Source organism: Aphelocoma coerulescens, chromosome 4 (assembly GCF_041296385.1).
Source record: "Aphelocoma coerulescens isolate FSJ_1873_10779 chromosome 4, UR_Acoe_1.0, whole genome shotgun sequence".
In the NCBI taxonomy this organism is placed as follows: Eukaryota; Metazoa; Chordata; class Aves; order Passeriformes; family Corvidae; genus Aphelocoma; species Aphelocoma coerulescens.
Genome location: NC_091017.1, coordinates 76763338 through 76785104, shown reverse-complemented (window position 1 = coordinate 76785104; position 21767 = coordinate 76763338). Strand labels below are relative to the sequence as shown.

The window sequence follows — 21767 nt, the reverse complement described above, 5'->3', positions numbered from 1 at the left end:
CGCCGCGCGACCGGAAGCGGCGGGAGGAGGCGAAGGGGGAAGGAGGAGGCGGCGGCGGCGGCGGAGCCGGAGCGGCCCCGGAGCGGCCCCGGAGCGGCCCCGGTGAGTCCCGGCCCCTTCCCGTGCCTGTTCCTTCCCGTTCTCATCCCCGTTCCCATCCCCGTTCCCCTTCCTCTTCCCTTGTCCCTGTCCTCTGCCCCCTGCCCGCGCCACCCCCTCAGCTGGCGGGGCCGCCCTCGTCCTGCCCTGGGCTGCATTGCCCCATATAACATCTATGTGTATGTGTATTTATATATATATGTGTGTGTGTGCATATTTATATGTGTGTATTATGTGTCTGTAGGTGCAGCCATAGGGGCGAGTGGAGGGACCGGGGCTTCCAGCCCTGCCCCCGGTGCTGCCCTGGAGCCCCGGGAGAAGGGAATTGCACGGAGCTGCTCCGAGAGCTGGAGCCCCTCTGCTCTGGAGCCAGGCTGGAGAGCTGGGGGTGCTCACCTGGAGAAGAGAAGGCTCCGGGGAGAGCTCAGAGCCCCTTGCAGGGCCTAAAAGGGCTCCAGGAGAGCTGGAGAGGGACAAGGGATGGAGGGACAGGACACAGGGAATGGCTTCAAATTGCCAGAGGGCAGGGATGGATGGGATATTGGGAAGGAATTTCAGGCTGTGAGGGAGGTGAGGCCCTGGCACAGGGTGCCCAGAGAAGCTGTGGCTGCCCCTGGATCCCTGGAAGTGTCCAAGACCAGGTTGGACAGGGCTTGGAGCCAGCTGGGATGGTGGAAGATGTCCCTGCCCATGGCAGGGGGTGGAATGAGCTGGGCTTTATGGTCCCTTCCCACCCAAACCATTCCGTAATTCTGTGATCTTAGAAAAGAAGAAAAAAGCACAAAAAAGTAAAAAAGTGACAATTTTGTGCCCTGACATCATAACCTGTTGGGGGAAGAAAATCCCTTTTCTGTTGCTCTCCTCTCCAGCCCAGGCACAGGAGTTCACTTCAGGCTGTTGGCCAAAACGAGCTGTTTTCTCCCCAACATTTCATCCCTCACATCCCAAGGAGATTCCCTCTGCCCTTTGGCTGCCGGTGGAAGCACATGGTGAGGGCTTTCCAAAAGCCCCTCTGAGTGTTCCAGAGGGAGCAAAAGCCCTGACAGCGTTTTGGGATGCACCAACATCCCCTGGCATGGGTGCCATCCCTCTGGGAATGTTCTTTCCCAGGTGTTTAGCGATGCTCAGCTGTGACACTTAAACAGAACTGTTTCCATGCTTGAGCAGCTCCTCAAAAGGCATTCCCAGCCTGCAGGGCCCAGCTCCAAAACTGCCTGGCTCACTGGAGCTGCTGGAAGTGAAAATTCTGGAGAGACCTGCCCAGAGGTGGGAAGGAGTTTGGCTGCGTTGGGATGGGAGGTGGGAGGAGGGAGGAAGGAAGGCCGATTGCTCAAGGTGAAGAGAGGCAAATTGAGTGAAGGTGTGGGTGGAGCTGGAAGAGAAATGGAGTGGAAACTGGAAAGATCACAAAGATTTGGGCTGGGGGCGGGCGACATCATGGAAAAATCACTTGGAGCAGCCTGTTGCCCTTGAGGGTGCTTGGAACTGTCTTGTCCCATCCCAACCTTGCTCTGCTGTGCGTGGTCTTCTCTTTCTTGCTGGATTTGAAGCAAAGGAGGAGAGAAGCATTCTCTGCACTGCCTGGATCCCCAAATGTGTCACAGCTCCACAGTCAATCCGTGCAGGATATTCTTAGCAGCACGCGGCGCTCGCCTTCGGAGCCTTCACCGGGGCTTTGATTCCCTGGCTTTGAAGTGGGGCTGCTGTTGCTGGGAGGGGTTCTGGGAGCAGCAGTGCTGGGTTTCCTAGGCAGTATCACCTTTCACAGCAGAGAGAAGTCGGTTTATAGAAATTACCTGGGTTTTGTTAGTAGAAAAATAGATAAAGATACTCAAAGTCGAGTCAGACAAGGAAATCTCTGGGAAAACCTCGCCTGGATAAAGTTCCTCTTGTTTGAGATGGTTTTTGGAGCTTGATCCGGCCCCTCTAATGGTCCAAGCTCTGTGAGGTGCTGGACAAGGAGCTGTTGGAGGGGATTTCTCCTTCCCCCAGCCAGGTGCAGGCTGAGCCTTGTCCCCTGTCTCCAGTATCTGTCACCTGCAGCCACTTCAGGCTGGACACCACAGCCAGGAAAGCCAGGAATGATCATTTTATCAGACATTCCTTTGAGCTAAACAGGACAGCTTTGAAATCCAGCTCTTAGCTGGGTTTTTCTGTCCAGCTTCTGAGGGGGCTTTTCCTTTCCCTGCTCCCCAGACAGGCAGGAAGGGGCAGAGTCTCTCCTGCCTGGCACGATTTGACTTCTCATGCTGGGATGGGACAGTGATGGCCTTGGAACAGCCTGGAGTCTATGGGGCAGAGCCTGATCTGCACCTGGGGCTGCCTCAGGGTGTTTGGGGATACAGATAAGGTGCCTGGTGGGCTGTTGAGCAGCTCATAATATTTACTGATCATCTCAAAAGCACAGTGGCCTCTCTTGTACCCTCGTCCTTGTGTGGCTGTCTCCACAAATCTACATTTCAGTTTGCCTTCCCTTTCCCCCAAACCCACCAGAGTCTCTTGTTCTCCAGCCCAGTTGGTTTTTTCACCTCTCTGCTGGGGTGGTTTCTGCTCCAGCAGCTTCTCCTCCCTCTCTGGTGTTTGCTGCCTGCAAGCTCTGTCCATGGAGCAGAGGATGCGAGATGTCCTCGTTTGCTTCTCAGGTTTCCCAGAGAAGCTGTCGCTTGTCCCATCCCTGGAAGTGTCCAAGACCAGGTTGGACAGGGCTTGGAGCAACCTGAGATAGTGGAAGGTGTCCCTGGATCATGTGAGACATGGGGATCCTTATACTCCAAAAAAATCCAGCTTATTCTCAGCCAGAGCTGCTCGTGAGGCCCCATCCCACTGTCTTGCTCACACACCCCAAACCCGTGCTTCACCCCACCTCTTCTGCCCCAAAGTGTCCATTCTGCTGCTGCAAAACTGAGTTTGCCTGCTCTGATCCCACATCTTGCTCCATCCCTGGTCAGGAAGCCGTGGATACAAGCAGAGCTCTGAGGGGTGTCCGTGAGGATTTATTTCCCCATGTGGGGAGCACAAAGCGCGTTGCAGTGGCAACGTCTCTGCCAGGCCTTGGCTTTCCTGATTACCCAGCTCCCTGTGGTGCTGAGGAGGGATTTTGAGGAAGTGGATAACACCTGTGTGGTGGGTATTTGGGTGGGATAAGGATTTGCTACGCAGCATTGACCTGGTGCTTTATTTTTTAATCAGCATCTGAATCGTGGTAAACAGGGCTCGTTTGGCAGCCAGTGCAGGCTGGCAGCACCCAGCTGGACTCCTACGGATTTCTCATCCTCACCCTCTGAGCTGTAGCTGCTTTAGGCAGGAGTTAGGAAGGCACCAGCCATTTTTAAACCTGCTGTACTCTAAAACTCCAGGAGACGCTCCCAAATCTGAAGCTTAAAGCTCTGTTCCCCCCGGTTCTCAGCCTGGGATGTAGCATCACATAATGATTTGTGTTACTTCTCCCCTGCTCTTCCCTTGCTTTGCTCTGGGCCACGTTTCTTCTTTCCTCCAATCTCCACCTGCAGGTTCTGGTCTAGTTTTCACTCTCTGCACTGGTTTGGTGGAGACTTTGCTCCACATCCTGTCTCCAGGTGCAAAGGGCTGTGTGGCACCCTGGATATCTGGACAACTTCTCAGGTGGTGGTCAGTGATTCAGACCATGATGGCCAAAGCAGCAGAATGCTCTGCTTGAACACATAAAGTCTTTTGAAGCCGCAGCTCTACTGCAAAAACACGTTTTCACTGTTCAGAATGAAAGAAAAGCAGCTTGAGTCTCTTAAGAATGAAAAAATGATGATTTTTTTCTTAACTCTCCTAGGCTGTGCCAGGTTTCTTGTGTCTGCTCAGTAGCAGGTCATGCCCTGACTGCCTTCTACTCCAAGCCCAGGTCACCTGGGTGCTCATCCTGAGCTGCCTTTGCGTGAGGTGACGTTCCATAGTGGCTTTGCCGGGATCCAGCTGCCCTGGCCAGGGGAGGCACCGGCGCCGCCTCCCCTTCAGTAGCATAAAGGATTGATTAAAAACGTGCCGCCTGTGAGGTGGAGGCCACTCACTCTCCGTCTGCCCTTTTTTCAGTACCTGGAAGCAGTTCTGAGCCCCAGTAAGTTGAGATCCATGGCTACGGTGCTAATGTGCCGAAGATTCCCAAGGCTGAGCAGGGTGACAGCGTTTTCGACCACAGCCAAGCGCAAGGCCGAGCATGGGAGCAGCAAAAGCAAGAAGGAAAAACACGATAAACCAGGGGCAGCCAACACTGGGACCGAATCCGGGGCTACAATCCAGCTGCTGAAGCCACAGGACTACAGAGTGTTGTATAATCCAGCTGCCTATGCCAAAGGCAGGGCTGGCTCCCAGCAGCGCGTGGACAGGGACAGCAGCCAGGCCCTCAGTGACACGTTCACCGGCCCTGGCACCACGCAGGCTCCTCACACATTCCCTCCTGCCGCTTCCCAAGCTTTGCCACCCGTCAGGAATGCCCTGCCCAAGCCCAAGTCCAATACACTCCTGGAACAGACCATCCTGGCCACACTGTACAAGGAGGAAGCAGAGAAGGAAAAATGGGAGGTGCACAACTCCAAGGAGGACCCCCGCATGTTCCAGAAGGGGAGGCCTGAGTACAGATCTCTCAGCTGCGACAGCGCTGAGCCAGCACAGACCCTTCCTGCAGAGGAAGGGGAGTCGATTTTACAGAGTGTGGCCGGGTGTGAGGGCAGCCCGGGAATTCTCACGGATTATTTCCACAAGCTGAGCTGTTTGCCAGCGGAGCGACACGCGGCGCTGGTGTCCGATCCCAGGTTCGGTGCCCTGTGTCACCATGCTGTCACGGCCATCAGGCTGTTCAGCACCCCAGATCTCATCCAGATTTTAAAGGCTTGTGTCCCTTTGGCCGTGCCAGCCTCCCACCCGCTGCTCGACGCGTGCGAGGCCGAGTTCTGCCGGCGGGCGTGGGACATGGGCCTGGAGCAGCTGCTGCTGGTGGCGGATTGCTGGCGCTGCCTGGAGCGCACCGTGCCCTCCTACCTGGGCATTCTGTTCAGCTATGCCAACCTGCACTGGCAGGACCTCACCTTGCCCCAGTTTGTGCAGCTCCTCTACATCATCGGGGAAGGCCGAAGGTCGCCCGCGGACTTGGCGCAGAAGGTGGAGAGCACGATCCTGAAGCACTTGGACGCCTTCACCTTGGAGGAGCTGGGTGCCATCTGCTTGGGGCTCTTCAAGTCCCTCAGTGGGCTGTCTGACCACGTCATGAGGAGGATTGCAGACAGGGTGTCCCTGCAGATGGAGGACATGAGCACTTACGCCTTGGTGAACGTGCTCAAGATGCTGCGCTACACTCGCATGGACCACGTGCCCCTCATGAGGGAGCTCGGGAAGGTGATTCCTGCTCGCATTCCTACAACAAACATCCAGGGCATCATGCACATCACTCTTACCTATTCATCCCTGCACTTTTTTAATGAGGATGTTTTGGCTGCTGTTGCCACCTCGTTGCCTTCCAAGGTGTCCTACTGCCGGAGCAAGGATGCTGCCAAATTCCTGTGGTCGTTTGGGTGCCTGGACTATGAACCTCCCAACGCGGAGGAGTTTTACTCCAGCCTGATAAAGCAGTTGCATATGAAACTCCATGAGTTTAGCAAGTTTCCAGAGCATCTCCTTACTGCTCTGCTTGGCCTGGCATTTGTCAAACGCTTCCCAGAGGAGCTGATAGACTTTGCTTTGAGGGAGGAGTTCATCCAGAAAACCAGAGGTAGCAAATATGAGCTCAAGAAGGACCTGTTCACCCTTGGTAAGAGCGTTGAAATCGAGTGCCCGACCTACCAAGGCAGCCACCTCCCGCCTCAGCTTTGTCAGGAGTTCACTGAGGTGGTTTTGAGCTTTGCAGAGCGGGAAATATACATCAGGCCTGAAATTGTGGAAGCCACATCCCTCCTTGAGAGCATGTTGGGAGGCCCTGAGTATGTGAAGAACCACATGATCCTGCCCCACACGAGGTCCAGTGACCTGGAGGTGCGTTTGGCCACAGATGGACATCCCATCCCTTTCAACTTCAAGGATCCTCTGGCAGCCAAGAAGCTGAAAGACATGGGAGTTAGTCTGACAGATGATTTAATTTCTCAGCTCGTGAAGGGGAGAGCTCATAGCCAGTCTCCCATGGAAGTGGGAAATGAAGTCGGCATTGCCAGACAGGAGAGAGGGGACGCAGCAGGAACGCCGTGCTTGGGTGGAGCCCTTCCTGCAGGTGCCAAATCCCAGGCTGAGCCTAAAGCAGGGTGCTGGCAGCCTCAGGAAGTGAGGCTGGCACTGCAGGTGTCCAACAGGAACCACTTCTGCTACGGCTCCAAGCGGCTGCTGGGGCTGCACTGCCTGAAGCGGCGGCAGCTGCGGCTGCTGGGCTACGTGGTGGTGGAGATTCCCTTCTGGGAGTGGTTCCCTCTGCTCAAGCGCACGCGCTCCGAGAAGCTCAGCTACCTCCACTACAAAGTGTTCTGCCCAGCACTGCTCACCAGGGCTGGCTAGTGGGGGCAAGGGCTTGCCCAGAGCCTCCCCAGTGCGTCTCCATGGCTGGGTGCTGGTTAAAATGGTCTCTGGGTGTTGGCTCGGTTTTTGGCAGCTGCTCTGTGTGGCCATTTCTGCTCTGGTGACATCTGTACTTCCCGTGCTCTCCTTTTGTACCCGGATCCTCAAATGCTTCCACCACAAATAAAACCTACTAAGGATTCGTTTTTCTCTGTGATTGTTTCTTTCTCCGCCCTGAATGAGAGGGGTTGGGTTCGATGCCTCTGTGAGGGCAGGAATAGAGAATATTCAGTCATGAGGCTGAGCTGGGTGCCAGGAGCACGCACAGCTATTTCCTCGTGTCTCCATCCCCATGGAGCTGGGGCTGAGGGCACAGCCTGGGTTTCTCCTTTAGGATCTGGGTGTGAGCAGGGTGGATACTGAGTGGGACTGAGGGTTGGGGTGCTCTGACCTCAGACATTCATTTCATGCTCCAAGGACTTTATTTGGTGTCCACCATGCACATTCCTTATGGCAGCAGCTCTGTAGTCCCATGCAGGACACCAGGAAGGGATGTGGTGACGAGCTCCAGACAGCCTCGTTTGAAATTCCTTGTCCAAAACCACAGAGGACTTTTTTCAGGTCTGTGTTTCACTGCCTCAGTGCAAAGATCTTTGTTCACCTTAGGGAAGGCACACACTGAAGAGAGAGGGAAAAATCCACAGCCATGGGTAAAAGCAACTCGGTGACTCAACTTTTGCCATGAGATTTGTAGCAGAGTCTTGCAGCAGAAGGGAGTGCAGTGACTTGGAAATGCAGAATAATCCATTTCCTTACTGAGGTATTGAGACTGGAAAAATTAACCTGAGTTGTTTCTCTCAGGGTCACAAACAGGTAGGAGAAAATCCTATAAAACACCTATACAGAGCTCCTCACGTTGCTGGAGAAGTCTTCAGCCCAGGAAAGAGAGGAGAGACAGAACAGGGGGAGAACCTTGAGTTTTCCCAAAGAAGGGAGCAAGGAGAGTTGGTTTGCCTCTTTCATAACACCAGTGCTGAGGGCCAAGTGAATTCACCACTTGGTAAATTCATTTTGGTTCCAAATGAGCCAAAAAGAGCAGTTTTTGAGGCACAGCCTGTAGTTGAACTGTCAGTCTCCTACAAGGTGCAAAAAAGTGCCAAAAGTCAGCCCAGTTTAAACAGTTCCCCATTGGCAGCCCAGTTCTGGAAGCCTCTCAGACTCAGAAAGCCAGCGAAGGAATATTGGAGGAAAGTTGGTGTGTGCTTGTCCTGCTCCTTGAGGAGCAGGAATTGCTCCTGATGGCTGCCAGACCAAATTGTGGGATAGAAGTGCTGCTCACCTGGCTGTTCCTCTTGTAAGGTTCACACCTGCTTCGTTCAAGACATTGTAACCAAGCTCTGCTCCCTGCAGGTGTGAATTCCGTGTTGGGTTGGGGTTTATCTGTGGGATTTGTGCCTTGAATTCCACCTCTCTCCTTCCAGATGCAGCACAGGGAGCTCATTAACTCTGCCTTTCCAACGTGCCCCCGGAAGGCCAATTTCATTTGGGCTGAACCAACAGATCAGTGGAAAATCATTAAAGAGCTGCTTGTTCTTGAAGGAGGCAGCGAGTCCCTGATTTGCAAGGTTGCCCAGGGCAGTGACATTTTAAAGCTGGGGTTAACAAGAGGTTAAAGCTCTCACCTTGCAGATAATTTCATTCTTAAAAGGGATCTGAGAGAGCCAATTCCAGGCACACTTTTTTTTTCAATGGGAAAGAAGGTGTGTTCACCTGAGTTTCCTTAATGAGCGCTGGCAGAAGGATCAGCAGTTGGTGTTCAGATCCCAGACATCTCCCTCAGAGCTATTCCATGCCCTTTGCTCCCTTGCAGTTATTTAACACCAATTATTAATATTTGTGGGTAATCTTGACTCACTGTGACAGTGCTGGTGCTTTCCTACACCTACAAAACTCCTGCATCTTTGATAAACCTTCACATCTAATTGCTGGTCTGTTCAGAGGTAAGAAGCCATTTCTCTTTGATTTTGCTCCACAGGTTCACTAATTAATATTAATGTGATTGTTTTTCTCAACCACATCTCTCCACCACATTCATTTGGGTTTATATTGGCTTCACCTCCTGGACTCAGATCTGAGGTGCATTTTAGGAATTCACCCAGGCTCTGAAACACGAGATCCTTTCACTGCTCATGGATATTCACTTCCTTTATTTTTAATTTTTTTTCCCAAGCTGACTCTGATGCTCAGCAAGTGACCTCTCTGCAGCTGCCAAGATGGTAATAAACGTCTGTCTCCCACAGTTCAAGCCAAGAATTCACTGCAACAAGGTAAAATAGTGATGGGGGGGGATTTGGGGATGGAGCGATTAGGTGGAATTGTCCTGGGGGGAGGGACTTGTTCACTGCTCCTCTGGGTAGTCAACATCACTGCTCTGATGTGGCACACATTAAATATTGGATGGAAAAGCCCTAATTTTGCAGGATCTCATAACCAGACAAGATCCCTTTTCCCCTGCAATATTCCAGCTTTCCCTCTGCCCAGTGGAACACGCAGCTCTTGACAATGTTTGCTGAAGTTACTTTCCAAGTATTTCTGGTTTCACTCAGCACGTCAGAATCTCTTAAGAAACTCAGTTTTCATTCACAGCTATTTTTAAATTGTAAGTTTCCACACCAACTCACCCCAAAATCCAGGACAGCCTTGGCTTTTTAAATACTGTGCTGCAAAAAGCAGCAGTACTGGGATTTCTTGTGGAGAGACCCAGCCATGCCACAGAGGTGTGGAGTGATTGTCATGATCAAGACCATATTAAAGAGATGGAATAAATAGATTTTCCTTGTTTTTATCTGTCCATTCAGCAAGTGCTGCAGATTTCTTAGGTCCTGGGGCTTCCAGGAAAGGGAATGGGTTGAGCCTGTCTGCCCAGGAGCAGAGCAGAGGATGGGATTGGGTGTTCTGGGAGACCCAGCCTGGTTTGATGGATCTCCCTCAGGGATGGGTCAGGTGGGTCCCAGAGGCTGATTACCATCCAGAGTTCCTCTGGGATCCTGTAACTGTGATTCCAAGTGCCTTTCCACATGGCAGGATAAGTTGGCCAAAGAAAATCCCATCTGAAAAGGGAGACTGAAAGAGGAGACTCCCATCTCCCCCACGCTCATCCTCTGCTCCCAGACACCCTCTCCCACTTATTTTGCTGACCCAGCCAAAACCACAAATTATCCCTAATTTTCCACTCTTCCAGCAGTTAAGTCAGATCTGGACATGGTGACAGAGGGTGCAGGAAGGGGGGATGGGAGCACATGGCTGGAGGAGGGTGGGAGTGGGTCTTCTCTGAGCTGCACATAAACCTCAGCCTTGGCTCCTGGTTGATGTCACCTTGAGAATCTATGGAAGTGCTTGTGAAATTCGCTCCCTTCTGTTTCCTTGCTCCAAACTGAACCCAGTTTTGTCCTGGCACACAGATCTCTGCTGATGGCTACGAGGTGGAGAACCTGATCTCCGAAGACCTCGCCAGGAGGAACCGCGGCTTCCGCAGCGAGTACTTCATCAAACCCCCGGTGCACGTCACCATCTCCTTCCCCTTCAACATCGAGATCTGCAGGATCAACATCGACATCTCCTCCGGAGGGTACCAGACCTTCTCCGGCCTGGAAGTTTACACCTCTACCTCATGCAACAAAACCTCTTGGCAGAGCCCTGAGGGGCAGTGCTCAGGTCTGGCCGGGCAGCCTGTGTCGGACAAGGACACCTTCACCCTGGTGGGCAAAGCTGTCTTAAAAAATCAGAGCAAAGTGACTTTCGGCCACAGAGGCTTCAAGCCAAGGCCTCCCTTCCATCAGATGGAAAATGTCTTCTCCTACCCCGGCTCGGTGTCTCAAGACCTCTGGAACAAAGGGCCGGCCTCACTCAGCAATGTGTCCCACCTAAAAATCTGCATCACCCACGTGGCCGGCGGGGGCCTGCCCAGCATCAAGAGGCTGGAGGTGTGGGGACAACCTGCCAAGTCCTGCCCGCAGGAGGTGATCGAGGGCGTCTTCCAGGTGGCCTCCCAGTTCCTGGCCCAGGATGTCGGCAGCCTCAAGCCGGAGCTCTGGACGCCGATGGAGAGCGACTGCGTCCCCTTCAGTGCCAACGAGCAGCAGACCCTGCACAAGCTGGTGGATGTCGTCCAAGACATCCCTGAAGAATTCCTGGACCCCATCACTCTGGAGATCATGACTTTACCCATGCTCCTGCCCTCTGGGAAGGTGATTGACCAGACCACCCTGGAAAAATGCAACCGGAGCGAGGCGTCTTGGGGCCGGGTTCCCAGCGATCCCTTCACGGGGGTGGCCTTCAGCCAGCACTCGCAGCCCCTACCTCACCCCACCCTCAAGGCCAGGATAGACCACTTCCTGCTGCAGCACAGCATCCCTGGCACCAACCTGCTGGGGAGGGCTCACGCCTCGGAGAGCCTGGTGCCCTCCTCCATCACCATGTCTTCTCTGAAAAGGAAAATGGACTGCATGGATCAGGGCTCCCTGCAGCCGCCCTATTTTTCTGCTACAAACTTACTTGTCACAGCTACCTCAGAGAACAGTGCTAAAAAAATGAAAACTGACAGTGACTCCCCCTTGATCCAGATGGACTGTTCCACAGGTATCGTGGCTCCCCGGGTCACCTCTGTTCCTTGAGTGTTGTGACAGCCCCAGGCTGGGGTTTCAAATCACGACAAATCCAGTGCAAATTCCCATCCCACCTCTAGAATTTTCCAGGCTGTGTTTGGCTGTTGATGGGTGTGGTGGAGCTGGGTCATTTCATGCAGTTCTCATGTTCCCTGTTCAGTGTCTCACAGCCTTTGTTTGCTCAGGTCACCCTGTTCCCCTTTTAGTTTGGACTTCTTTCTCCTCCTTCCATGTGGAGACAACATTTTCCTCACCATCCTGGTTTGAAGTTTCTTTTTCCAGGGGGATTTATTGTATCCTGCAAAAACAAGAAAAGAAATGTCTGGTGGTGATGCAGTGGTGATGGCACGGGGAGTCCTGGCTGTGTGGATCATCGTGAGGAGGGAGGTGGGAAGGAGAGCAGGAATGGGACACAGAACAAACCACAGCAAGGGAATTGCAGGGAGGAGGGAGAGCCCAGCCTGGGAGAGACCTGCACAGAATTTTCAGGTGGTTAAAGCAGAAAACCTGGTAGGGACCAAATTAGACAAGAGATGTGACTTGTGGCTACAGGGGAAGGGAATGGGTGCTGGTTTCCCTTTATCTGTGCTTTTCTCAGTGATGTGGAAGCAGCACTGCTGGGAATGCAAAGTGTTCTCAAATCTGGAGAAAAAGAGGCTCAGGTGGGACCTTGTGGCTGTCAACAACTCCCTGAAAGGAGGAGCCATGTGGGGGTCAGGCTCTGCTCCCAGGGAACAAGGACAGGAGGAAACAAGAGTTGCGCCAGGGAAGGTTTAGGCTGGATATTGGGAACCATTCCTTCACAGAAAGGGTTGTCCAGCCCTGGCACAGCTGCCCAGGGCAGTGGTGGAGTCCCCATCCCTGGAGGGATTTAAAAGCCGTGTGGATGTGGCACGTGGGGACAAAGGGTGTAAATCCAGGTCTGTGGGTATCTTGTGGGTGGCTCTCCAGGCAGGTAAGCCCAGTTTCCTGGTCTGCTCTAACCTGCTGGTCTATGACATGTCAAAAGGTGACCCAGAGCTGCTGGGACCTGCCACTGCCTTCACCCTTCTCCCACACTGCCCAAAAATGTTTTGAGGACAAAGCTCAGGTGGCCATTTGATTTTAAACAAATTCTTTGGTTGAAATGAACGGATGTTGGATGGTACCAGGAAGAGTAGGGAGAAGTCAGACTGCACATTCCTGCTCTGATCCCTCAGCCTAGAGCTCATTCCCTGTTTTAGGAGGAATCTTTGGTTATTTTGGTTGTGGAGGTGTGTGACAGCTCCCACCGGGGAGCTGCCCTGGGGGTCCTGGAGCTCCCGTGTCCATACATAAATAAAAGCAGAGTGCTCAGCCCACGGAGCTCCTGCTGCACTGGATCATCAGCCTTGATTGGTGGAGCAAATGTGGCAGCACCAGTTCCGAGCTCTTCCCTTGGGAGATGGATTTAACAGAATTAGTGATGCAGACAACATTCTCTTAATGCTTCGTCTTAATTAGCGCTGCCGGTGCTGCACAGGGCAGCCCTACAGGGAGGGTCCAGCCCTGGCCCTGGGGCTCAGAACTGGGACAAAGAGGGAAAAACAAGTCCCATTGATTTTATTAGTGGTTTAAATGTTCTCTGTGAGCTGCATGGAGCAAGGCTGGGAGCACTGGGCTGGGATCCTCGGGAGCCAGCTGAGGGAGTGCCTGGGATTTCAGGGAAAAACAGCTTTCTGGGTTATTTGGAGTTTTGCCCCTTTTTAGACCTGCAGACTTCTACAGCTCCCTGAAAGGAGGGTGCAGCCAGGTGGGGGTCAGGCTCTGTTCCCAGGGAACAAGAGGAAATGGCCTCAGGGTGTGCCAGGAGAGGTTTATGTTGGATATTAGGGAAAATGCCTTCATGGAAAGGGTTCTCCAGCCCTGGTACAGGCTGCCCATCCCTGAAGGTATTTAAAAGCCATGTGGATGTGGCACTTGGAGACATGATTTAGTGGTGGCTTTGGCAGTGCTGGTTTAAGGGTTGGACTGGATGATCTTAGAAGGCTTTTCCAACTGAAATTACTCTGATCCTGTTAAGTTGGACACCATGTGAATGTCTGGTGGTAATCCATAGGGCATTCCACCTCCAGGACCCAAAGGAAGTGAGGTACTCCACCCCCATCCCAGCCCCTTGGTGGGGAAAAGACACCTCTCAACAAAACAAGTGGCAGGGCTCCTAAAATCCCTCAGGGTTCAGAGCCAAGGCAGTGTTTCCATCACAGATTCTTTTTCCCAGCATCTGCTTCTCCATCTTTTTCATGTCTTTGCAGACCTGGTGTTTGTGTTTCCCTTTGCAGACCTGGTGTTTGTGTTTCCCTTGCAGACCTGTCTCTATTTCCCTCTGCAGACCTGGTGTTTGTGTTTCCCTTTGCAGACCTGTCCCTATTTCCCTTTGCAGACCTGGTCTGTGTTTCCCTTTGCAGGCCTGGTGTTTGTGTTTCCCTTTGCAGACCTGGTGTCTGTGTTTGCCTTTGCAGACCTGGTCTGTGTTTCCCTTTGCAGACCTGGTCCCTATTTCCCTTTGCAGACCTGTCCCTATTTCCCTTTGCAGACCTGGTCTGTGTTTCCCTTTGCAGACCTGTCCCTATTTCCCTTTGCAGACCTGTCCCTATTTCCCTTTGCAGACCTGTCTGTATTTCCCTTTGCAGACCTGTCCCTATTTCCCTTTGCAGACCTGGTCTGTGTTTCCCTTTGCAGACCTGGTCTGTGTTTCCCTTTGCAGACCTGTCCCTATTTCCCTTTGCAGACCTGTCCCTATTTCCCTTTGCAGACCTGGTCTGTGTTTCCCTTTGCAGACCTGTCCCTATTTCCCTTTGCAGACCTGGTGTCCCACGAGCAGAAGCTGTCGGAGAGCCTGGACACTGCCCTGACCTCGGCTCTCAGCTCCATGCCCTCCTTCACGGCCAAGCTGATGAAGAGCCAGCAGCAGGCTCCAGGAGAGGGCGGCTGCAGCAGTTCCTGGAGCGTGGGCACAGTCCTTGGTGAGCAATGGGCGCCTCTGGATCACCTTTGGGAGCTGCAGGAGAGCTGGGGCTGGGTTAACAGGGAGCACTGTTCACACCCCAAAGGTTTATATATTCCATATAAAATATTCCGTTGTCTCCCAGCAAGCTTCACTTGGCAATCCTTGCCTCTCTCAGCAGTTTTGATGGTTTATCCTCCCAGTGAGGCAGGTTAGACCTTGCTGACACCCCAGAAGGTGTGGGATGCTGTCCATGCCCACGGGCAGAGCAGGCTGTGGCAGCGATCCTGTGACTTTCCCGTGTTCTTGGCTGTCACCTCTGTGCTGCCCAAGGATGATCTGGGATGTGTTGTGCTTGGCCACGGTGCTCAGCCTGCTCCAGGTTAGTTCAGACTGTTCCCAGAGCTCTGCAATTTGGGCTGAGTGGTTCAGTGTTGCCTGTGAGCTGCGTGGAGCAAGCTGGGGAGCTGCCACGTGGGTGCCCAGAGAAGCTGTGGCTGCCCCTGGATCCCTGGAAGTGTCCATGGCCAGGCTGGACAGGGCTTGGAGCAACCTGGGATAGTGGAAGGTGTCCCTGCCCGTGGAAGGTGTCCCTGCCCATGGCAGGGGGGAGGAATGGGATGGGCTTTATGATCCCTTTCAACCCAAACCATTCCGTGATTCTTTGAAATGCCACATGGTATCTGACCCTGAACAGGAACAGGTCACAGCAGCAACATCCCAGGCCAACCAACCGTGTGTGTGCCCAGAATCCCATCAGGACTGGGTGTACACAACCCAGGCTGCCAAGCCCTCGCTGTTTTAACCCCACCTGCTGCCCAGCCCCTCATCCGGCTGTGTATGCATTCCCAAAATTACCCCTTCGGGGGGCAGGGAAGCATTGAACCTTCAATGTCCCTCCACACGTCCTGGCTCCTCTCCCCCTGGGTGAGGCTCTGCCTACTCATGGATGAGAGGGGCTTCAGAGGGACTGGGTGACCCCGAGGAAGGGCTGTGTCCGTCTGTCTGTCTGTGTCTGTTTCTCCCTCTCTCGCCCTCTCCACACGGCTTTTGCTGTTTCAGTGACATTCAGCTCTGAAGCTTTTTCCTGACCCCTCTAAAACTGCTGCTGTTTGAGAGCTGAGCAGCCCTCGATGGGCTGTGTGTGACAGGAATGCAAAGTGACACCTCAGCTGTTCCACTCGGGAATCGCTGCTTTCAATCCGGCCGGGAGAGCAGGAGGGAGGGTGATTTAGTCTCAGTAAAAGTGAAAAGCCCTTTTTTACAGTCATCTGTCCTCAATTAAAAGCCTGACGGTGCAAGTGCTGATGTGATCCATCCCTTTCTGAGCACACCCTGCCCTGGGAGCTGGACCATTCCCTTTCCTTATGGTAATGGCAGGAAACTGGCACAGTCCTGAGTCACAGCTGAAGTCTGCAGGACCTGGGGCCCTCGGCTTATGGGCAGGACTGGCACTGAAGGGGTGGCCCAGCCTGGACTTCCCACACCCCCTGCCTAATCCACTTCTGTTGCCTTGTTTTATACTCTTAAGCTGTGCCAGGGGAGGTTTAGGCTGGACATGAGGAGGGATTTCTTCACAGAAAGCGTGATCAGCCACTGGAAGGGGCTGCCCAGGGAGGTGGTGGAGTCCCTGGGAAAGACTGGACGTGGTGGTGTCGGGTCACAGGCTGGACTAGATGATCCCTGAAGTTTTTCCATCTGGTTTGATTTTGTGATTCTGGGTTTGCAGAGCACGGCAGGAGCAGCCAGACTCAGGGATGTGCTTCCTGTGGCAAATCCTTCTCCTGCTACTTCAAGGCGGAGCCCGTGTACCAGCTCCCCTGCGGGCACCTCGTGTGCCGGCCCTGCCTGGCCGAGCGCCAGAAGGCTCCGGCCTCGCCCATCCACTGCGGGAGCTGCAAGAGGGCGGCGGCCACGCACGACGTCAGGAGGGTTCACTTCTGACCCCCCCAGGCTGCCGGGAGGACGAGGAGGAGCTGCTGCTGTGCCCCGTGTCCGCACGGATCCGCCGGAGGAGCTGCCAACCCGCCGGGAGGAGAGCCGGAGAGCGGAGAGGACTCGGTCTTGTGCTTACAGAGCAGGGGGGGTGGGGGGTTAGAGAGCGGCCCGGAGCCTGAGGATGACAAAAGCCATAGCTTCTTTATCAAGGAATATGTATTTATCCAGGACTGGTCTCCAGCACCGCCCCAGGGCTCAGAGGTTTAGCACAGGTGCCTTTCGGACCAGCTCAGCTTCCCCGCGAGTTCACGCCACGTTTGACCAGCAGCCACCCGGTTGTGGAGCAGGTAAAGTCCTTGTGAGTGACAACACACACAAAGTCCCCTCTCACTTCCTCCCCTTGCCCACCTCGCCCTCCCCTCGTCCTGCTGGGAGCGTGTCCCTCGTCCTGGAATCGACAGCGAGAGGCCGTGGTTGAGGAGTGAGGAGCTGGCAGTGATCTCACCCTGCTCATCCAGAATCTTGTAGAAAAGCCATCCCATCCCACCCTCTTGGTTGATGTCGTGTGACCGGCCCAGCTCCTGGCTGGCTGATAGACATTTAAGCCTTAATAAAATGTTTAAAGTCAATTTCTCTCTCTGGCTCCTAAATTGGTCTCATCGTGGGGGGACTCTCTGGGCACAGGAGGAATAAACAGGCTGGATAAAGCCAAACCAACACAGGGGAGCTGCAGACCAGGGGGGGTTCAGAGGGGTTGTGGCAGCAGCCTCGTGGATCACAGGGATGAGACTCACCCACAGGGGTGTCAGAGAGCTGCTCAGGAAAAAGCCAGACAAAAAATGACTTGGATGTGTTCCATCCTGGATGTGATGGCGGTAAGGTGACATCAAAGGGTTTCTCACCTCTACAACCCCCTGCTGGTGCCACTTAATTGGTGTTCTGGGCCATAAGGAGCCTCCAGCTGACTCAGCTCACCCTGGTCACACCTTTATTTGCTCTCAAAAGGCACCTGAGCAGCGCTGGCATGGGAAGGAGCTGCTCATGCACTGGAACAGGGCTTTGTGCTGGCCCCACACTGCTCCTGCTCCCTGTCTGCGTCAGCAGGAGTTCACAGCCCATCTCCATTCCCAGCAAAAATAGAAAAGCACGCGTCTTAAAATAATAAACGCTTGGAAAATAGGCACAAAATTCCTAAAAACCCCACGATTCGGAGGCAGTAAATCCACTTCATTGCAGTGGTGGTGCCGTGTTTGCAGTGAGCCATCCCAGGGTGATTCAGCTCTCACAACTCCCCCAGGGAAGGGAGGAGGAGGGACGGCTGCCTCTGGATCCCCAGAGCCATCACCTTTTCCAGCGCTAGCAAAGCTCCAACCAAAGCTTCCAACCAAACCCAAAGCCACCGGTTCTGACAAGCTGCTCCAGTGCCCAAAAGGTCCTTGTGGTGGGCAGTGATCCAGGTGGGAGCCATCTCCCAAATGATCTCCAGGTTCCCTTCGTTCTGCAGGGAGGGGCAGGAGCCAGCACGGAGCAGGGGTTGGAGGGGAAGGGGTGGTGTTGGGACATCAGGTCCCCCTCCCTACTCATCCCCACCTCATTGCAGGTTCTCAGAGCCTTCATCCTCCTTAACCCTCTGTGACTTTTTGGCAGCACATTTCACCTTCTGTGTCCCCTCTTGCTGCGGATCCAGGCATGAGTTTCCCTCTGCACCCACATCTTGGAGCTCAGGGAAGGACCCCTGCCCCCCCTGGTCCCGGGGCACTGAAACCCCCGTGGGCAGCAGGGACCCTCCCTGCACCCCAAGGTGACGGGCGGGGTGACACGGAGCCAGGAATTTCCATGGGTTCCTCTGCCTGGACCCACGGCAATGCCTCTTCATCTCCCATGGGGATGCCACCAGCAAATTCATTCCCAGCACCAAGCCTGTCTTCTCCCTGGGAGGTGGGGAATGGAACTGATTGCAGCCTGAGCAATTTCCTCTAACACTATCCTTCAAGCATTTTTTGTTTCGGACAAATCCATCCCTTGTTGGTCAGCGACCTCCCAGGGTAACGTCTGCATCCCAGCAGGATGGATTTGGCCGTGGAAGTGATCAAAGCAACGCCCCAGCCAATCTTGACGCTGGCTGTGCTGCCTTTAAAGAGGCATCAAAGCTGTTTTCCAGCTGTCAGGAAAGCAGAGGAGCATCTTTATCCGAGATGTGAGGGGAGGTGGTGCAGGATCCCCCTCCCCACCAGCCCCCAGCCATTAACCCCCTGTCAGCCACGGGGCCACGGTGACAGTGACAGATCTGTTTGAGGAGCATTCGAGCTCCCAGGCGGGAGCAGGGAGCTCTCCCTTGCCAGCCTGACCCTCTCCGTGTCGCCAGCGCATCAGTGACATCTTCAAGAAGTCTCTTCTTCCCTGCTGCATCCCCCTCCAGCCACGGCAAAGGCAGGAAAATGCACAAATCAATGAAATTCATCCCATTTTCCAACATCCTCTAATTTATCCTGATTAAATGTTGTCACTCTCATTTCTCCTGGTTAAACTTTGGCACTGGGAGCTCTCTGTGCTGCAGCCAAGCAGAGTCACCTCCATCCCTTCTCCTGCCTCCAAAAGGGCTCTCACCAACCTTGCTGGGGGCTCCAGAGCTAACGAAGCTCCTGCTGTTAATGAAGGAAGGAGGAGGTTCAGATTGGATATTTGGGAAGATTTCTTCATGGAAAGGGATGGTCAGGCACTGGCACAGCTGCCCGGGGCAGTGCTGGAGTCCCCGTCCCTGGAGGGATTTAAAAGCCGTGTGGATGTGGCACTTGGGGTCAGCACTTGGCAGCGCCGGGGGATCTCAATGATCTTGGAGAGCTTTTCCAACCTCAGACATTCCATGATCTCCGTGGCTGAGCCCGTCTGGCAGCCCCAGCCCCTTGCTGGTGTCTGCAAGAGCTGGCGCTGTAATTTGGCTGAGCAGAGGGGGGCAGATTTGAGGGTGCTGCCTCATTCCCAGCCCAGGTCAGGCCTTTGGGATTTCCCTCATTCCCGAGTGGAGCCGGGATAGGGATGGGAGCCGCTGATGGGCCCCGATGAATGCCCTGGCACCGGCCGCACCCTGCGGGTGTCGTCAGGAGATGGGTGCTAATGAAGGGGGGTCCTCTGGGGGAGAGCCTGGGGAAGAGCAGGGACGTGGCAGAGCAAATCCGGTGCTGCAGACGCCGAGAAGGGACCCTGGGGCTGGTGTTGGAGGATTTGGGGTAGGACTTTGAGCAGCCCCAAGGCCTCGGTTGGGAGCGGGATGGGGGCCCAGCAGCACCCCGCGTACCAGGGAGCATCCCAGCCCAGCAGAGCTGGCTCTGCCCACCCCTCTGAAACCCATCCCCCTGGGATCACTTATCCCACGACGCACCCCAGGTGACCCCAATATTTCCCTCCCCAAAAACCCCCTTTTTTGTGTTTCCTACCCATTTCCCCCTCCCCGTTGCCACCTCATCCTCCCCTTGATTCCCGTAAGTGATTCCGCGTTGCGGCTGCGGAGCCTCTGCAACTTGGAAAAACATTTTATTAACCTTCCTTGACTTTAAAGAGCATAATTACATTTTAATCTCATATTCCTGCGTTATCATTCCAGACACAGAATCATTTGAATGCAGATCGTTCCCAGCTAATGTAATTTTACGATACAGTAATGAAGAGACGGAGCAGAAGCGTGTAACACCCAATTTAGAGCTGACATTTGGGGTTCTTTTAAAGAAAAGTTTTCCCAGCCGAGGGCTTTTGCGTCCTCCTCAGCCCTGCAACGTAAGTGGGTTTGGGCTCCCGCTGTGAAGGGATGGGTTTGGATGGGGAAACGAGGCTGCCGCTAATGATGCTGGTCATTAAATCCCCCACGGCTGCCCCACGTGGGTGATTCAGCGTCACGGGGCAAATTTGGGAACTCGCTGCTCCCTCGGTCCCTAGGAGAGCTGAGTCAGGGGCTGTGGCCACCTTCACCCCCCTCGAGGGGAGGAAATCGCCCTCATGTTACCCAGTAAAAGCTGCAAACCCCAGGACTGGCACCCCCCAGGTGGATCCATGCTCCAAAATCACACGGCAGGAGCGGGGAGCAGGCTGGGACCCCCCAGCATTGATACACAAAACGTCCTCCCTGCATGCCTCAGTTTCCCTTGGTGGGGCAGAGCGACGCTCTGGGGTTCAGCCCCCTCCAGCATCGCTCCCTGCTTCCTGTGGAGCTTTTCAAAGCGCTTTGGTTTTCCGGGGAGGATTGCAGTGGGATCAGAGTTTCCTTTGGGATGCTCGAGCACCCAGGGTACCACCACAGCCTTCACTCCAACTAGGGCTGGGCCGGCCTGGGGTGTTTGTCCAGCAGAAAAAGGATGTTAATGAGGGTGAGAAAACGAGGGAAACTAATGAGGGGTGAGGGAAAAACATGTTAAGCCACCCCAAGTGATGTCCAGGCTGATTTTATGGTTCTCTGCCTCAATTCCCCTTCATTACGTGAAGATGAGTAAAGGATAAAACAGCTCCAGAAGCGGGACCACAGCTGGCATCACCCCCCTCCCAGCACCCCAAAAAAAACCCTCCTGATCACTGTGAGCCAGTCCCAGCATTTTTAGGGAGAAAGGAGAGGGCTGATGCTCACAGGCACCCGATTCCCCTCTGCATATTAATTTCACATTGCTGAGGTTGCCCTTGGCGTTGCTGGAGAAGGGATCTGGGACCAGCAGGAATATTCACGGCTGGATGGGGCAGGGGGTTGTTGATGGCATTTTTCCTGTACTGGTGTTTTTGACAGCCCGTGGGTGACACGAGTGTGCCGGGTCTCGGTGCAGTGGGGACCCCTGGTTGCAGCAGGAGGGTCTGTGCCAGCCCCAAAGGTGCCTTTTCTGTTGGTCTCCCCCTCTCCCACAGCTTTCCCTGCCTTCTGCTTTCTTGGAGAAGAGGGGGAAGAGGCAGGACAGCCGTGGGTGGCACGGACGGGTCCCTTTGGGGACAGGGTCTGGCAGGGTCCTGCCCCGCACCCCGATTCTGCAGCCCCGCCCCTGGTTTTGGGGTGTTTTTGTGCACCCGGGGCTCTCTCCCAGCCCCGACCCTGTCACTTCCCTCCAGCAACCCCTTCCAGAGCAGCATCAGTCAGAACAGCATCCCCCAAAGCAGCATCCCTCCCCAAAGCAGCATCCCCAAAGCAGCATCCCTCCTGGACCAGCATGCTCCAAACAAACAACACTTCCCAAACCAGCATCCCTTCAGGCCAGCATCCCTTCCCAAACCAGCATTGCTCCCCTCCTAAAATCTGCATCCCTCCAAACCAGCATCAATCCCAAACCAGCATCCTCCAAATAAACAACCCTCCCTAAAGCAGCACCTTCCAAACCCTTATCCCTCCCCAAATTAGCATTGCTCCCAGACCAGCATCCCTCTGAAACCAGCGCCTCTCCCAAAATCCACGTCCATCCCAAACCAGCATCACCCCAAACCAGCACCCCTCTCAAAATCCGCATCCTGCCCAAAACCACATCTCCTGAGTGAACATCTGTCCCCAAAGCCGCATTCCTCCCCAAACCAGCACTTTCCGAAGGAGCACCTCTCCCTGAACCCACCCCGCAGCCCATCCCGCACCCCTTCCCAAG

At 54.3% G+C, this 21767-nt stretch overlaps 1 protein-coding gene across 3 annotated transcripts; it reads left to right on the top strand.

Moving 5' to 3' along the window:
- The first annotated feature begins 13 nt into the window (after positions 1 to 13).
- LOC138110086 (RING finger protein 37-like) lies at positions 14 to 16269 on the top strand. Of its 3 annotated transcripts, XM_069014772.1 has the most exons (5): positions 14 to 102; positions 8831 to 8927; positions 10062 to 11238; positions 14087 to 14248; positions 15959 to 16269. In XM_069014772.1, exons 2-5 carry the CDS (start codon positions 8874 to 8876, stop codon positions 16171 to 16173), a joined length of 1608 nt encoding a protein of 535 aa, XP_068870873.1. In that variant the 5' UTR covers positions 14 to 102; positions 8831 to 8873; the 3' UTR covers positions 16174 to 16269. The 3 variants fall into 3 exon arrangements, with proteins under 3 accessions (XP_068870873.1, XP_068870871.1, XP_068870872.1); XM_069014770.1 differs by lacking the exons at positions 8831 to 8927; positions 10062 to 11238; positions 14087 to 14248; positions 15959 to 16269 and adding an exon at positions 4159 to 6850; XM_069014771.1 differs by lacking the exons at positions 8831 to 8927; positions 10062 to 11238; positions 14087 to 14248; positions 15959 to 16269 and adding an exon at positions 3902 to 6850 and having other exon boundaries at positions 28 to 102.
- The last annotated feature ends 5498 nt before the right edge of the window (positions 16270 to 21767 follow it).